General features: G+C 40.5%; 1 protein-coding gene across 10 annotated transcripts in view; it reads left to right on the forward strand.

Moving 5' to 3' along the window:
* DST (dystonin) overlaps positions 1–18,811 on the forward strand; it is a 289,433-nt gene that overhangs the window by 99,414 nt on the left and 171,208 nt on the right. For 8 of the 10 annotated variants that reach the window (XM_063150659.1, XM_063150660.1, XM_063150657.1 and 5 more), the window contains 3 exons: positions 5,914–6,003; positions 8,798–8,875; positions 10,944–11,036. In XM_063150659.1, the coding sequence (XP_063006729.1) occupies positions 5,914–6,003; positions 8,798–8,875; positions 10,944–11,036 (261 nt within the window). Of the gene's footprint in view, positions 1–5,913; positions 6,004–6,534; positions 6,634–8,797; positions 8,876–10,943; positions 11,037–18,811 lie in introns of all 10 variants that reach the window. The other 2 variants (XM_063150658.1, XM_063150655.1) reach the window with 1 other exon arrangement.

An 18,811-nucleotide genomic window follows, 5' to 3' on the forward strand; every position in this document is an offset into this window, starting at 1 on the left:
GCTCAGTGCTCCTCACCGGGATCAAATCCTCTTCAATAAGCCTGCGTGTGGGATCTCAGCACCTCAGGACTGATGTGCCGAGTCACCAAGACCACCCTTGGGGGGCTCGGAGGTCCTGGAATGTTGCTGGTGGCTGGACTTTGATCCTACACAGGAGACGACACCTGTATGAGGATGGGAGGATTTCACTGGGTGAATGGTGAAGGGATAAGTTAATTAGAGTGTGAAACACAGGGCTTGGGATTTCTGTACAGGGGGGTCTAGAGAAGTAAGATGGAGGAATTGGGGCGTGTCCTGTCCTTCTTCTTCTTCTTCTTCTTGGCCTCCTTCTTCTGTGGTGATGGTGGCACTTTGGGATTGGTTATTACTAAAAGTGCACTGGTCAATAAGGGTAAAAGGTATTGGGGAAAATAGGTAAATATTGTATACGTAGTTTTGGGTATAAAGATAAGTGACCGCCCCGGGGGCTCGCAGTGTGCTCATGGCTGGCTTGATGTGCAGACCTCTGTCAGGCCGAGAGAAAATCTTTTAGATAAAAAACTAAGAAACACTGAAGACCGAGAAAAAACCTGAAGCCTCTTCTCGTCCTTTGGAGCGTGGGCTGCCCAAGGCCATCCCCGAGCCTTTCCAGGCCATAAAACAGCCGAGAAAGAAACCAACACCTGCATGCTCGTTTGCTTTCAACAGAATGAGTGTGGTATGGGATTCAGTGCAAAACGAGCATTGTGACCAGGCTGCGTGTTTGGAGTTGGGGTTTTTCCCGGCAGCGAGTTTTGGGTTCGGGGCAGGAGAGGAGAGAGCAGGGGCTGTGGGTGTGCGTGTCGGTGTGCACGGAGCTGACGCTCCCTGCTCTCCTCCTGGCGTGGCACCAGGCTGGCCATGGAGCTGAGGCTCCCTGCTCTCCTCCTGGCATGGCACCAGGCTGGCCATGGAGCTGAGGCTCCCTGCTCTCCTCCTGGCGTGGCACCAGGCTGGCCATGGAGCTGAGGCTCCCTGCTCTCCTCCTGGCATGGCACCAGGCTGGCCATGGAGCTGAGGCTCCCTGCTCTCCTCCTGGCGTGGCACCAGGCTGGCCATGGAGCTGAGGCTCCCTGCTCTCCTGGCGTGGCACCAGGCTGGCCATGGAGCTGAGGCTCCCTGCTCTCCTGGCGTGGCACCAGGCTGGCCATGGAGCTGAGGCTCCCGGCTCTCCTGGCGTGGCACCAGGCTGGCCATGGAGCTGAGGCTCCCTGCTCTCCTCCTGGCATGGCACCAGGCTGGCCATGGAGCTGAGGCTCCCTGCTCTCCTGGCATGGCACCAGGCTGGCCATGGAGCTGAGGCTCCCGGCTCTCCTGGCGTGGCACCAGGCTGGCCACGGAGCCCGCTCAGCGCCTCGCTGCCCTTCGCAGTGTGCTGGGGGCATTACCTGGCGGGGAGGGGGCTGCACTGCCTTGAGCCATACTCATTCTTACCTGGGGGATTGTGAGATGTCTGCGCAGTAAAGCGAGGACTCTTGAAGATTTTTGAAGAAGCAGCTTCCTTGGCAGATCAGTCACGTGGGAATGTTTTGACAAATCTCATATTTTCACAATTGCGCGCTTCGTGGCTCTTGTTACAGCCTCTTCAGAATTTTAGAGTGTTTCTCATAGCATGTGTCAGGCTAATAAATCTTTATTTTTGTACACAAATACATCTTTTTGTATTAGAGGGATTTTTTTATCCTTTACTTATGTCATAGATTTGTTATCATGCAGTTAGAATTGCCACTGTGATTTCTTAAGTTTTAAAGATGAAAGGACTAAAACATGCATGTTCTCAAAACTTACAGAAAACTGTTTCTCCCATAAGTATAATTTTTAATAAAAGTTTTCCTTTAAAAACAAGCTTAAGTATGTTTTTAGGAAACTGAAACATTAGGGAAACTCATCAGGGTGTCAGGATCTCAACAGTGGCCACAGAAGTTTTTCAGCTCTTTGAATGCTGATGGCATTTGCTGTGGAACACTGTAGTCATAGGAGCTCTTAACTATTTATCTATTATCTTGATGAAAATTGTTTTACTGTTACTGAAGTGAGTGGGTGTTCTAAGAGATCTTTCTCCCACAGTCATTGACTCAGATTCTTAAAGAATGAATTTGAAGTTTATTGCAAAACTCACAGCTGGCCTTGTGCCAGCTGTCATTTGGACTTATCTGTGACCTCAGTCGTAATTAAGGCCTGACCTGTTTTTTCCCCTAAACACACCCCTTACAGTTCTAACTTTTGAGCCTTTTCCCATTTTCCTTTGACAAATCAGTAATGCTTTATGTCTGGGCTGGGCATTTAATTAACTCTGCTTCCAGAAGCAAGGAGAGCAGTACTTGAAAAAGACTTTCCCAGCCAATGTGGTCTGAACAGCCTCAGCTGGATCTCTAATACTATAATTCTGGGTAATGACACTGATTTTATGAAGTCTTGACAACTGAACTTCAGTTATTCAAAATAAGTATGGTTCAGATTTTATTCTAATTTTGCCTGTTCTGCAAACCATAAGAAAAGGTCTAATTTGGCATGTTCTCACAATGATCAGTTCAGCTTAATTATAATATGGAAAGGGAGCCTTCTGATGTTTTTAAGGCAGATATTTGATTATAGTAGTCTGCTTTCCTGACCCTGTAATAAAAAAAAGGGCAATTTTGCAAATAAGTGAGCACAAAACTGCCTTGTTTCCAAGTCATGCAGCTTGCCAGGGCCACAGTGATTACCTCACCTGCCTCAGGGATTTCCTGGTGGCCTCCAGTACATGGGCGTTGCTTTGAGTTGTTCCTGCTTGATCTGATTTTATTTTCTCCCCTGTCTCTTTTGCCTCCACTCTAGATTTTGCAGCATATTAATGTTTGTTTCTGCTTCTTCACACACTATTTCAGTTGAGAATGTGCTCTGTACATTTTAGGAATGGTCTGGAACACCACATCCTAACATGAAGGCCTGAGGGATCTGCGTGGATGCTGGGTGTGCCCCTACTGTACACACAGAAATGGGCACAACCCTATTTTCCTGCCATATTTGCTTCTAATCAAGAAAAAAAGGGCGTGATTCTTGTTTTAGTAGAATTGTCATAGAATCCTAGAACAGTTTGGGTTGGAAGGGACCTCTAAAATCACAGAATAAGCTGAGTTAGAAAGGACCTACAAGGATCATCCAGTCCAGCTCCCAGTTCTGTGGAACACCATCCCCAAGAATGGGGATTCTGCCATGTGCCTGACAGGATTGTCCCAACACTTCTGGAACTCTGTCAGGCTTGGTGCTGTGACCACTTCCCTGGGGAGCCAGCATCCTACCACCAGCATCCTACTACCAGAATCTAGAGTGGAGGCGCCTTTGGGTGAAGAACCTATTCCTAACACCCAGCCTAAACCTCCCCTGACACAACTTCAGGCCATCTAGTCCAATCCTCCCTGCAATGAGCAGGGTCATCTTCAACTAGACCAGGTTGCTTGGAGCCCCATCCAACCTGATCTTGAATGTTTCCAGGGATGGGACATCCACCTCTTTGCGAAATCTCTTGCCATGTTTCACCACCCTCACTGTAAAAAATTTCTTCCTTATATCTGGTTTAAATCTACTCTCTTTTAATTTAAAACTTTTACACCTTGTCCTGTTGCAACAGGCTCTACTAAGAGGTAGGTATCTCCTGTGCATCCTTGTCAGGACAGGGCTGGTTTTGCTTGCAGCAGTGGAAGTGACAGTCCTTCCCTTTCTACCATATAACTGTAAGCAGCCATGAGTGTGTGAAACTATAGATTTTGTTCTAGAATCAAGACAAATTATATCAATAAAAATTGTAAGAAACAGGTTTTCTGTGGAGGATGGCTTGACTGATGGCAAAACCAGAGATCACTATGTGCAACTTTGGTTCATTAAGCATTGGCTTGAGATGTATAAGGGTGTTCAGTACAGACATCTGTGGGGGACTGGCCAGCAGGACCTAGGCAAACATTAGCCCTTCTGGAAAGGAAGGGGGACCAAGTGGTGTAGCCCCTGAACATTTAGGTAGTGGCCAGGCAGCTGAATCATGCTCTTCTTTCCCTGTCAGGCAGACTGCAGGCAGTGGTGACAGGTGCTGTGATGCCAGCTCACAGAGGAGGAGGGCAAGCCTGGCAGGCCAGGAAATCTTGTAGAAGACACAGAACAGTGTGGGGATCTGAGTGGAAGCTTTGGGTCTGTTCTGGCTGGGAATTCTGCTTTCCAAAGAGAAGTGGAAAGTGGCACGTTCTGGGTGGTGGTGGGACAGGCAGCCCTCTTACAGGGTTTTGTCATAAAGAAAAGTTGCCTGCTTTTAACAGAAAGAGTTTAGCACTCAGTTTGATATAGTCTTTTGAATATAAAAATAACATGTGGGTTAAAAATTAAAGATTCTTATGCTTCTCATCTTTCAAGCATTTATCATAATCAAATCTTGTATCAGGGATATAAATTATTTATATGGCTTCCCTTTTCTGTGATTTCACCAGAGATGTAGTAGGAGAACACCTGTTCTTTGTTCAGCTTGGCAGTACTTTAGTATTATCAGAGACAATTTTTCTTTTCTTTTTTTTTTTTTTTTTTTACGTTAATTGCTTGCAGGATTAAAAAAAATGTAACTAAATTTAAAATGATACTATTTGGTGTGTGTGTGAGAGTGTTAAGCTTATGTATATGTATTAGAGCATTGGACTGTAATTTGGCTGTGCATGTAGAGTCTGTGTAAGCGTTTTGGAAAAGATGTGTTGTAATTCCTCATGGAACAGTCTTCTAGATGACTTGTTCTGGCTAGTCTTCAGCACAAGCATAAATATGTTCTGATGCTACTCTCAGTTAAGATGATGGTGTTTGTGAAAACAGATTGCCGGGTAATTTCATGCTTAAAATTGGAATAAGAAAACTTGAACTAAAAAGCATTTATGAAGCTAATCTTAGGCATGGAGATGGTTTTTTTATGAACAGGATGAATCTCAAGATTCCCCCAAAAGTGTAGCAAACCAAGTTGTTGTAGTAAGTTGAAGATTTGGGTTGATTCTTGCTGCCCTCATCACACACACATGTTGACAGTCAGAGTGTGTCCCACAGGTCTCATGTTGGAAGTACAGCTCATCTCTGGCAGAGATTAGGAAGAAGAAAATTTCTGATGCTGTATTCTGAAAAATTAGGTCTTTTGTGTCACATTCAAAGAGCAGCTGGCTGGAATTGTTTAAGCCATTTCAGATAAAGTTGTATTTAAGCTAATGGTAAGATTCAAGGAGTTTGCCTGTGGACAGATATCTCCCAGATTTGTTGTGCCTGTCAGTAAAGGTGGATCTTCCATCTGCCTCTCTTGTCATTGCAACCCCTCACTAGATCAACCCAATGTCATGGTTCTTTGGTGTGGTGTGTGAGGTGGGTGTGTGAGTTGTTGGGAAAGCTCACTAAGCACTGAGAAACCTGAGGTGACAATACATGCTGTTAGTTGGTGGATGGCATGCTTTGATTAGGAAATGTGTTACTGCAGTGAACATGCATGCTGCTGATAATATATATCTGTTGGGTATTTTTTTACAGTCCATTGACTCTAGCTACTGTTGTCATAGTGGTCATTATTTAGGTCCAAATATGGGAGCATCTGATATTGTTTAAATTGTGAGATACTGATTCTTTCATTGCTACATGCATTCATTACCTGTAGCTTAATACTGTTTTTCTTTTCATTAAATAAATATAAAGTGTGATGAAACTCCAAGTGCAGAGACAGACGTGAATTTTGTCTATTACAATTAATTTGCATCTGTAAATTTGTCATTAAAGTGAAGAAATTAAAAAAAGCAATGCTGAGGTATAGCTGAGGTTTATCTGTATTTTGAAAGATATGTATTAATATGAGTGTGAATTCTCAGCTATAAACAGGGATCATGTATTTATTTTTTGCATTTATGTGTGCAGGTTCGAAAGCATGTGAATGACCTATATGAAGACCTAAGAGATGGACATAACTTAATCTCACTTCTAGAAGTCCTTTCTGGAGACACCTTGGTAAGCTTTTAGATCATAATACAATGGTTTCAGAGTGTTAATTATGTATTTTCTCTGTTTATTAACTCCTTGTGTATTGACTGCTGTAGATTTCTTTGATATTTTCTGTAATCTGCGACCTGATACCAAAGACTCAAGTTGTATTTCTGTTGGTAAATATGCTGGTGTGAATTCTGTGGGGGAGTCCAATCTGTTCTCTTTGTTTCTTGTGGCTAGTGAGACTTTCTTAACAGGGTAATGCACTATTTCTTCTGCTCTTTCCTTTCCTTTATTTTCTGATTTTTGTTTTAACAAATATTGGATGCTTAATATCTTTTTGCATTTAAGGGAGTAACTTACAAATAACAAGGATCAAATGTCCCTGAAATTGTCTAACACACTCCTCAGGTGTCATTTCCTTTCTTTGTGAGCATTACTTCCCTTGCTTGGTATTTGTTCTCTTCATTATGTTCTTCTTTTCATGCTCTTCTTTTCATTTGTGGTCTGTCTTGTGTTTTTGCTGTCCTGTCTCCTGTCTGTTGTATTCATTAGCCAAGAGAGCGAGATTTTTTGAAGACCTTACGGTTGGTGAGTTCAACAGAAGCATGCGCAAATGAACAGCATGAGGATGTGGAGGATGAGGATAAGGGGGTAGGTGCCGACCCCCATAACTGTACTAATGCAGTGTTTGACGTGTGGTGTCTGCTGATGCAAATTCTTAGTTTGGTGTGCCGCAGTAGTGGGCTGTAGAAAGGACAAAAGGACTTTTGTTGATAAACCAGGATATGTGCGTTTACGGTGGAGGTGTGGTAAAGACAAATTTTTATTCAAGTCTTTCTGTGAACAGCTAAAACACAAATGTTCAAGATTTCTGTTTGTTTTCTGTCATTAAACTGTACAAAATCATGGTGCAAATGTATACTGGACAACACTATCAAGAAGCTATAATTTTTTAAAATAATAGATAGGGAAATACCATAATTCTATTCAACTAAGATCGTTTTTCTTAACTTGCAAACAGTATTGTCCATATACAAGTAATTTCAACAAAGACTTGAAGGTTCTTCTAAGTGAAATCAATAGAAAAAATTGATTTCTCTTAGTTAGAAGCACCAGTTTACTCTTTGCATGGTGTGTGTGCCATAATATTGGGTAATATCTTGAAATAAGGTAATTCAGTGTGCAGATCTGTTTGTTAAAATTTACCATATGTAGTAGAGATTTTTTTCAAAGCAGGTAGATTAGAAGTTCAGCGACAGCTTTATGTTGTGGCTACTAAAAATACAGATAGTTTGTAGGGTTTCTCTTTCTTGCAACAAATGCTGAATTATCAATTCTCTATATTTTGCCCATCCAGAAGGGAAATATCTACTCATAAAATGTAAAATGTTGGGTGCTTGTTAGTCTGAGTGAGTTGTTTTATGCTTTTTTAGACCTTGCATTTTGGCATTTGCTAAAGCAACTTGCTGTCATAGGGCCTGAGTGCCTCCCTGGCTCCCATGTGTTGTGCTGCAGTTGTGATTTCAGTGGGATTTCTGTGCTTTTTTTCTGGAGGGCAGCATAAGTCAAAATGCTGCATTGTTTTATAAAAGAAATATTTCCCCTCTGAGATGCTAACTGTGTATTTTGGGGTTTACTATACCTTCCTTGTTGTGGAAAATCAAGTTTCAGGTCTGCAGTCCTTCATTCCATCTGTGGAAGCTACTTGTTAGCAAGGGCTGCAATGCTTGATCCTGAAGTTATTGGTGTGAAAAACAAGGGGCTAAATAGAAGATTCTGTAACAGAAATTAAAATTCTTTTTGTTTCAGTTTATGCTTCTTATTCAACTTCATTTTCTTATGTTTCTTTTTGGCAAGCATCTGATGCTCCATAGGGGGAAAAAGGCAGTTGAGGAAGGCTTGGGCTTATCTGTGTGTTTCACAGTGGTTGTCTGAGGAAATGCTCATATTCATGGCTGATCCCTAGCAATTATAGTCTGCTTCAGTTTATTGCTGTGAAAGTTTGTGAAAAATCTGAAATAAGGAAGATTAGAAGGACTTGGATATGATGTTGATGGTATAAATTTAACTGCTTTCCCATGCTGATCTGTGACAGCTAAGTATGCGTTTTCTGTGTGATTCTTCTTCTGGGTGATTTGACACTAACTGCATGCAGTTTTGCCATGTTTCCATTAACACACCGCTCATTTTTATTTTACAATTTCTTTTTGATAGTTCTGACTTTGTTTGAGGGGAGTGACTTGTTAGTATTTTTCATGTTTTAAAGTTTTCTACCCAAGTCAAGAGTTTAAACTTACACTCTAGGACTGTTCATGTTATAATATTCTGTTTGGAGGAAGATACTATCTTTATTAGATACTTTAAATAAATATGTATAGGTATCATAATCATTATGCAGTCATGCCATTAAGCCATGAAGTTCCATACAGAGGTAAGCTTTTCTGTCACAGAGTTTACTAGAACAATATAAAGGTCCATGACATTACTTTTGTTTTGTTTTGCTCAATACACTGTAAATGTTTTATAATAATGTTTAGTTTCTGTAGCTAATAGCCCTCTTGGCCTTAATAGTACTTTACAGGGAACAGCTATCAGCCTGCATGGATCAAAGTTGCAGCTGGGGACCACTCTTGCCATCCACTGTACTAAAAAATAACTACAGTTAAAATAAATAGCTAAAGCACACTTTTCCACCAAAGGTATTGACTTCATTAAAGCTGTAGTGCTTCAAATGTTCTACATGGTGTATTTGAATCAGACTGTTTGTTCTTTTGTCTGATGAGAAAATCTCACAAGCACTCTTTTCCACTTGTAGCCCCGAGAAAAAGGTCGGATGCGTTTTCACAGACTGCAGAACGTCCAAATTGCACTTGACTATTTGAAAAAGCGCCAGGTATGATGAAAACAATAATAAAAAAATAATTAATGGAATTTTTGTCACATATAGCTAATAAATAACAAATTTGTCCTGTTTTGTCTCTTTTGCCTGTTGTCTAATAGCTGCCTGTGTAGGCTCAGCTTTTTGTCATGCTTGAGATGGTTAAGAGAGATGTGGCAAAGGTAGTTTTACACCACCCTTTCCTGAGCAATAACAGCACATTCCATGTGCTATATACTATTAAAGAGGAGAAAGTTATGGGTGACATCCTTAGGAGTTGCTTATAGTAAATTTAACTGTCTTTCATGCTGCCCAGCTGGTATGCAGTTTTGTTCCCAATCTAATTTTTAGTGCAAAATGCCAATTCAAATATATTAGAATGTTGTATAGGTGTTAATTGTTTTAATTGTATTAGTTTTGGGAAAACTTTGTCAAATTTTGATCCTGATAAAAGCAAAACTGGTCTTTTTAGATGAACTAGAGAGGTGTCAGAGCCGCCTGGGCATTGTGGAAGATTCAGGCTTAATTTCACTTGTATCTCCTTTTAGCCAGACACTTGAAATCCACACTGTTGCATTTCTGCTACTGTGAATTTCTTTCTACTTTTCAATATCTTTTAAATGCTTACAGAAGCTTGATTTCTCCCTTTTCCAAAGGGAAGATAAAGGGATTTCTCCCTTTATCCAAAACATGGAAGGAAAAACTGTTCCTCCCTAAACATCACATCCCAATGAAAATCTACTCTCTAACTGGTTGATTTAAAAAGAAAGAAATTGTTTTTGCTACTTCAGAAGTTTGAGAGAATATGAGGTAGCAAACCATAAACAGATACTTAGTTTTGTTATGAAACCAGACGTTGTTTTGCATTTTGAAATTTCAAACCTGCCTTTCGGGTCACTGAATGGAATGTGTACACTGAGAACAAAATCCTCCTTTGCTGAGTTCAAAGCAAAGGGCTTTGGTCTTGGCAAATTGTCAGTGGGGCTTGCTTGATTAAAATTTCAGCCCTCTAGTAGGTGTTTCTAAACTATTTTGGAGTTAACTGGCTCAGGTTGGCTGTGTAACCTCCAAATACAATGCTTTATTCTGATTATAAGGCAGAGAGAGCCTATATATTGATAATTTTGAAGCCTGACTTAAGAAATGAACAAACAACAAACTGTGGAATACATTGTCTTTCTTGCAGAGAGTGGGGTTTGGCACTTTTTTTCTCTCCAAACAGTAAAGATTATGTCTGCAGATCAAAAGAAGGACATACCTTTGCTTGTTCAGTTGATAACTGGGTATATGTTGAAAAGCATGTGCATGAAACTTTACTAATAATGTAAGCATAAAATGCCTCTTAGCTGAGTCATCTTTAACTGCTAGGTTCTATGGATGCATAATACATATAGAGAAATTAAATTTATTAATAAAATTAGGGAAAAGACCAGAATTATTGAGCTCACTCTGGGTGTGAGTTTATGGGAGCGTAATAACAGCAGCTCTTGTTTTAATCCTATTAAGCATTTGTTTATAGCACTATGAATGACTTCAGAATCAGAAACTACAATAATTATTGTATTTTTAAGCCATTGTTTACTTAAATGTGATACTAAATTCCTAGTTTTATCAAGCCAGACCTGTGTTTTAGCAGGCCAGTTCTCCTGCTGCTGAATCCTTGTTTAAGTACAGGAAAGCGTGGGGTGGAAGAACGGCAGTGATAACTTCCAGTGCCAGCACTGCCCTGGGACTGATACAGCAGCTACAGATCATTATATTCATGTTATCCTGCCCTCCTCTGTCGTGCCTTCCCCTTCTGACAAGAGCTGAGGCAAAGGGTGTTTGGCATGGGGAGCAGATCTGCCAGCCTAGTGACAGCTGAGGAATGTCCTCATCCCGGTGGGAGTGGGAGAGGGCAATTCCTGGCAGGCCACTTACAGGCAGAATGCAATTCCTTTCTGCTTTTGAGAATTTAAAAAACCCAGCAGAGTAGGCTCAGGAAGTGAGTAGTGCATCCTTTATAGTCATGCCTGCGTAATGCACTATGTATTTGTGGCATATTTATTTCAATTTTGCCTGTATTTTCTTTCTATGATGGCAGGTGAAACTGGTTAACATCAGAAATGATGATATAACAGATGGGAATCCCAAATTGACTTTGGGGTTGATATGGACCATAATTTTGCACTTTCAGGTAAGCCTAGTTTTGCTTGACTATCTGGTTTTGGTCAGTTTCTTGCATAGTTGCGAGGAATGTCAATGTAGACAGGACTCCATAGATTTTATCTCTTCTCTAATGTATTTCTAAAGGTTTGGATGATGTATCTTATTTCATGATGTAAACTGAATCTCAAGATTTTATTTGCTAATTTCCTGTCTGTGGAGTGAGAGTAAAAAAAGCTTCAGTTTTGAACATCATTAAAGACAGTAATTGATGTATTCCTTCCAGTATTTGGACATATCCTTCTAGTTTAATCTACATACTTGTTTTTATTAGTATTAAAATATTTTGAAAAACGTTGAATATTTTTTCCTTCAGGATCTGCTGCTTATGAGCATTTTAGCAAGCTGTACTCTCAGCCCCTTCTTGCAGTTCCTCCCGTGTGAGCATTTGTTTCTAGCCCCAGCGATGGTGGCATGGGTCACACTAGGTGGCACTCTGGTTGTTGTACACTGGTGGGATTGTGTACAGTATAATGCAGCCTTACAGTGTGTGGTGTTAAATTGCTCCTCAAAAGGAGGCTTGCATAATGGCCCTGGCTGTAGATGATGTAATTCAGATGACAGATAATTCCCATTTAGTGACTGCAGCATTGTTAGCGATGAACTCCCCGCTGTGCAGGCATTTTAAATGATCAGAAATTTGCAAGATCACACAGAAAAAAACGTGGTTCACTTAGGAGTATTCCACACTGAATTTATGACTGAGAAAAAATTTCTCAAAAAAGCCAGAAGGCTTCTAGGATCTAGTGTGCCCTTCTGCAAATCCTATTGTGGAGTAAAGATATGAATAGGGCCAATGGTACCCAAATATAAACAGGGTGCACATCTTAGCCCAGACAAGCACATAGAATAAAGGAGAAACCTCTAGCAAGGACCTGGAGCTCCTTCAGCTCCCCTTGTCATGTCAATCTTTGCTCCCACATAGTTATACAGAGGAAAAAATGATGGGTTTAAATATATTTAAGCATGACCTACAGAATTAGGCTGTGATTGAAGGTTGCTCTATTTTAAGAAATAATTATTAACAACTTACTAATAGAAGCTGTTAGTGGAGGTTAAACCTTTACTTGATGTGTATTTTATGTTTCTGAACCTGATTATTAGGCTTTTGCAGAATGAAATTGTTAGTTTTTGTCATTAGGTGAAGCACAGAACATCTGGCACAATTTTAGGTGCTTGTAAAAAGTCATGAACGTTAGTGCTGCCAGTTGTAAAAAATGGATGAAAAGGAAAACCAATTGATATAAATTACCTTCTTTAGGTGAACTGGTGTGGCAAGGATTTTCCCCTGTAAGGTAGTCAGCTCCATATGAAATATGTTGAAGCATTTAGATTGTAGCTAAAACACACTTCACTATGTCCTAACCCAAATAACTACCAACTAAATATCTGTAAGTACAAGTCAGATCTTGTAGATCTGTCAGAGTAGAGTACTTCAGTTGGAGGGGAGCTGCAACGCTCATCTTGTGGGACTGCCTGACCAATTCAGGGCTGACTGGAAGTTCAAGCATGCTACTTAGGGCATTCTCCAAATGCATCTTGAACAGGGACAGGCTTGGAGCATCCACCACCTGTCTAGGAAGCCTGTTCCAATGTCTGACCACCCTCAAGGAAGAGAAATGCTTCCTGATGTCCAATCTACACCTCCCCAGCACAGTTTTGAAGTATTTCTGTGTGTCCAGTGACTGCATACCAGGGAGAAAAGAATCAGAATGGTTTGGGTTGGAAGGGGACCTTGAGAATTAGCTCATTCCATCCCCCCTTCTGGGGGCAGGGACACCTTCAACTAGCCCAGATTGCTCAGAACCCCATCCAACCTGGCCTCAGGCACTCACAGGAATGGGGCATCGTAGCATCTTCCCTGGGATCTGTTCCACGATCTTCCCAGGCACAGAGGAGTGGCCGACAGGTTGATAGTTCCCAGCATTGTCTTTTCTTCCATTTCTAAAGATGGGTTCCCTTTTAAAGAGCTCAATGCCTCCTTCCAGTTCCCCACAGCGCAGTGAGGTCACTCTTCCACCTCCCTTTCTCCAAACTAGACAAACTCAAAGTCCTTAGGTGCTCCACTTAGAACAGGCTTTCCATCCCTGCCACCAGCTTTGTTGCCCCTCTCTGGACATACTCAAGGACCTTCATGCCCTTCTTAAACTGTGGAGAGCAGAACTGCACCCAGCTCTCAGCGTGAGGCTGCACCAACACTGAGTACAGCAGGATAATTGCCCCTTCCTACTGGCTGTTTGGGCTGTGTTTGAGGCCCCCTACTATGGGGTTTGCCATCTTGATGACCTTCTTTTTCAAAATAATAAATTCAAAAATTGGTGAAAAAGTAATTTTAAGGATGACTACTGGTGCTTGACTAATTATTAAGCCTCTTTAATAAACATGAAGTAACTGAAGAACAGGATATGTAGAAAAAGGTATTTTTTTTTGTTAGTAATGGCTGCAGTAAACCTATACTGAATGCAGAAGGGATTTGTAAAGTGATGTAAGACACACTGATCTGTGCTTCCATGACATTTCCTGCATGACATTTCCTGCTATTTCTCTTTAAAATGGCAATTCAGTGTCTTTGTCACCTACATATGGCCCCTTTGGGTCCAGAATGTGACGTTCAGAAGACTGCACATACTTAGACCTCAAGTTGTTTTTTTATTTTTCTTCAATTACATTCAAAATGAGGGAAAAATCTGAACAGAAAAGTGGAGTCTTCACCAAGGGATAAAGCTTTGTGATAATAACTGTGTCTATGTGTGGAATAGTCCCATACTTACGGGAAAGTTGTGATTAGATTCAGTTTGAAGTTAAGACATCTAAATCCTTGTGCTTATGGGGAGGTATGTTCTTATGCAATTGTCTAAATTGTCCCTTTAATCTGATAATCAGAAGGATAGAGATCTAGTTTATACAGTTAGTACAGCCTAGACAGTGAATCAGCTAACTAGCTACTAGAGGTTCACTTCACTCAACTAAACATAAACATCTGTGTTGTTGGAGATTTATGAGACACCCATGCGAGTATGAGAAGCATGACCTGGGTCTTATGGGAAACCCAGCCTCATCTGGGAAGAGACAGATCAGGGAGGATAAACTGCTTCTTAAATGGTGGAAAATATGTTTAGCAATGGATTTGAGGCCTGGAGGAGTAGGCAATACAGAGGGTGAGGCTGATGGAGTAATCCAGATCACCTGGAGGAGCTGCCTAGAGCGCCTATGGGCTGTTCACTTGTCCAGCATAGCTGCTGTGTGTGTTCTGAGATGATACTTCACAGCCAGTAGCATTTGCAGTGGGAAGCAGATTTCCTTAGGTCTTGTGGTGTAAATGCTATCTCCATATGGGTATCTCAGGTATTTTAAAGTGTCTCAAATATTCTAGATGGTCAATTGACTTTCTTATCTCTCTGCTTCAGGGTGTGAATCATTGCTGTTGATTGAACAACTAGTATAGGGCTTTGGATTCAGTCTCCTAAATACAGGTGACATTTGAGTGATACCTGAGGTGTCCTGGAGTATGCAGGACGTGTGTGGAGTTTCTGATGAGACTCCAGACCTGTGAGAAACTCATGATCTTCTGGACCTGCAGCTGGAGGCCAGGATATCTCAATGGCAGGATATTGCAGGATATCTCAAAGAGCTCCCAAACCCCGGGCTGAGGGAACTGAATCCTGCCCCCACTGCATAAAGGGATCTCTTCAAAACCTAGCCAGTGTGTAAACAAGAGTATCTAGACACTTAAGTGAGGGTCTTTTAAACTGAATTATTCCTTAATTTTCCCATCATTTGCAGAAGTAGTTAGTTTTCTCAGTGAGCATAAGAATCTCTTTGCTGTGTGATGTTACTGGCTCAGCTACGCATCATATTCTAATAACACTGCAATCTGGGAAGTAGTCAAGAGGCCAGGGATTATTTTTGTTGTTGTTTGTGGCTTATTGTTTCTCTGAGTCATGGTCCTTATCTGGAGGGTATTATTTACTTAAAATAGAAAATCCCTCTGATTATTGGAATGAATTTAGGAATGATTTAGGGGAAAGACATGATGAACAAAAAAAGATAATACACGTTTGAGGATTATGTTTCTCTTGCATCTGAATTATATGTAGAGATGGTTATGGCTTTGGGAATTGGTATGCATAACTAGACAAATATAAATGTTACAGCACTGACTTCTGCAGCTGCAGAAGTCCAGAAAGTATCCATTCTTCTGTGTCCCAAGTAATTACATAAGAGTTACTGAAAAGTTGGAATGGGAAATCTGGTGGATTACTAAACTGAGTATGTAAGAAAATAATTTGTTCTGTGGGTATTGAAAAACCCCAATGCATCTATGTTGCTAGGATTTATGCAAGCTTTCAATATACGTATTTCACATGCTTTTAATAGTAGGTGGCTTAGTTTAAATTCAGTTTCATAATGTAATAACTGTTATAAGTTATTTTCCTGGCACCTGTAGAACATGCTAAATCAGATTATAGTATTTTGTATAATCATAGGCTGTATGTATAAATATACAAATTAATACTTTAATGGACTCCTTCAACATCCAGTACATTTTCACTGACTACTTTGGAGATGAGCAACTATAAATAAAAGCAATATTTGTCCTCATAAAATCATCACAGTTTTAGTAAGATTTAAATTCTGTGTAAACTGGTGATCATTTCTTTTCAGACCTCTGCAAGCATCCTTTAACAAATGTTAAATGTTTGAAATCACTTGCAAATGTTGGTTGAAAAAAGCATGCTGAAGCAAAGAAAAACTTTGAACTTCCACCTAGCTAAAAGTAGGCCCTTGTGAACTCAGACCTTGAAAAATTTCAGAAAGTTCTAAGTAATGACTCAATAGACTTCTTCTATTTCAATTTCATCGTCATTTTTCAGCTCAAGAACTGCCATTAAACACTTTTGCTTCCACTATTCCCTGCTCTTTACTGTCAGACCTCTGGAGGATGCTGCTTTCAAGGTTCTGCTCAGTGATGATTCTGTCCAGATGTACAGTACCACCCAGCCCTCTCCAGCCAGATGGGCATTTTGCCTCAGGCCTCCTTTGACACGTGTAACCTCTTTACATTTCTCTTGCTAGCCAGCAAATACTTTTTTTTTTTTTTTTTTTTTCTGCTGACTCCCCATAAACCTTTAAGGCAAAAATCACTTTTGATTAGTCTGGCCCCAAGCAGTGTACAGACTGTTCATTTGGTCCAGCATCAGCAGCTAAACTTTTACCAGTGTTGGTGAAAAGGTGAGACAGGTGGGTTTGTAAGGCTGTGGCCTTCATGCAGGGTGGCCAGAGGAGGAGGCAGCTCAGCTGTGGTAGCCCACTTGAGTAAATGATGTGCAGAAGACAGAGGGATGTCCCTGGTAGGGTCACCATTGAGTAGACAGGCTGCCTGCTTTCTTGAGGTGGCCATGAGGGATCAGGAGAGCTGGGTCTGGCCTTCAGTCCTCATGGTGCTGCTCGAGCTGTGTGCCCTTGTAGTCCAAGGATTGAAATTTCCTCTGCCTCTGCTTTAAAATAACCAGAACACTTCTGATCTTCTTAAAGATTTAAAAATGGAACTATGCGGCCAGTTGTCCCGTCTGTGACTTGATGATAGGATAAAGTGTATTTCACGCGGTAGCTGCATCGTCTGTCATTAGCCAATGCAGCAGCATTGCCTGTCCTTCAGCAGTTGTTAGGGTGTACTCTTGTGATATTTTATTTCTCAGATGAACTCCTAGTTGTTTCTTCTGGAATTCTTCAGTGATTTATTAAAAAAATAGTGAAATTCCTAGATCTTAGGTAAGAAAATGGGTGTGGAATCTTTGAAATTTCTGGGACTCATCTGAATCACAGCAAGGGTGAGAGAAGCATGAAATCTCTGTCCTTAATGCCATGAAGCCATCAAGAAGGAGCAAATTCCTCTTTTTGTTACCCATCTCACTGGATATAAAACCTCTCCTGTTGGTGGTTATTATTTGGTAGCTGAATATCTCTTTCAGAGTTTGAGGAGTGGTTGCCAGTACTGCTCAAACAGCTCCAAACCTTTTGTTTGTGCTGGCAAGCCTTTATTTTTACCCTTGTTTTCTATCTTGTGCTACTTTAATTTTCACTTTCTATTTGGCTTATGTTTATCTCTCTGTTATTCTGCATGTGACCTTAGGGCTGTGCAACAAAATGCTTGCTGGTTATCTGGTATGCTGTTTTAGTGCTGTGAAATGACACGTCCCGTTTGTGCTAAATGCTCCATTACTTCTGCTGTGTTGCATAAACACACAAAAAAGAGGGGAAAGTGATCTTAGATCCAAATCTAAAATGCATTACTAGTAGGGTTTTGATAAAAGATACCTGGCATGGTTTGATTACCAAAGCAGAATAATTTCTCCGGTACAATAATTGCTAACTATATGAGACAAATAATAAAGCATAAATTTGCAGTGTACATAGGGCTAATGGTATCATAATTTTGCAGACTTAGAAATACACAAATATTCAACAACATTGCCAATTTAATGTGTTATGCACCTGTCCCATATTAAGAAATTATTGCATTTCCCAGTCACAGACATGCTTGACAAATTATAGAAATCTGTGGTTAAGTGCAAACCCATACAAATCTGCATGAGCTATTTCATGTTTCAGTGTTAGTCATTTGTTTTCCATGTCTTAATCTTAAACCTCCTGTTTGTGATTAGGCAGCCTGTAAGACAGGTCAAATTGCACACAAGTGTTGGTCTAATCCTTTATTCATGTTGTACTTAGGGGTTTTCATGCCAGAAAAAGTCAGTTGTTAATCTCCCCATAAAATTTTGCAGCCTCAGTGGGTATAAATTTGTATCTTTTACATGTTTTGTTTAAAAAAATACCAACAACAACAACAACAACAACACAATAAAAAACCCCAGTATCAAGATAAAGAAACACAACGATCCCTGGTGGTTGCTTTAACAGCTTTGATCACCTGGATCTCTGCCTTAAACCAGTGCAGAGCTTCCATTCAGGTCTAGTCAGATTAGTCAGATGTCCAAGACGAAGCCCTTGGTGTGGTCATCACTGTGTTGTGGTGGTTCTCACAGGCTTCAGTGGTAATCTATTTTGGTGCTTTAGAATATAATCTATCTATGCTCCATCTGTCAGGTTTTGCAAGAAATTTAAATTTCCCTCTTCTGAACCTCCAGTGTAATCCTGTTAACTCTGTCTCTTTCCTTGCTGAGACCAAAGTTATGACTTGATAGAATTTCAGTTAGCTGAAAGAGGCATATTTTTTTCTTTAGTTACTAGCACTTTCATTTATCGTCTTCGCTTATTTTGCTTAGGGTTTTTATAAAAAGAACACCAACAACTGATATAAATGCCATATATAAATTCTGTTGTCCTTGACCTTTTCTTTGGTTCAAGAGTGACTTAGAAAGTAAAAGTGACTATAAGTTATTATTTGGTTCTTGGGAAAAAAAATAAAATACAAAGAACCAGCAGACAGAATTGGTAATAGAGAGCTGATAGCCTCCTCAGGAACAGCTCGTAAGTATTGTTAAGTCTCAGAAATACCAACATCTAGAAAGATAAAAAGTCATAAGGGTTACTAATTATCTGCAGAGGTATATTTGGAATGTATTTATTCCTAGATAATATTTAGAAATGGATCAATTATAGAGCTACCATATTCTAATATGCTGTGATGGATGGGACCCTTCAGGATCATCAAGTCCAACTTCTAACCCTGCACAGGACACCCCAAGAGTCACACCATGTGCCCAAGAGCATTGTCCAAACACT

The sequence above is a fragment of the Melospiza melodia genome, chromosome 3 (genome assembly GCF_035770615.1).
Source record: "Melospiza melodia melodia isolate bMelMel2 chromosome 3, bMelMel2.pri, whole genome shotgun sequence".
Classification (NCBI taxonomy): domain Eukaryota; kingdom Metazoa; phylum Chordata; class Aves; order Passeriformes; family Passerellidae; genus Melospiza; species Melospiza melodia.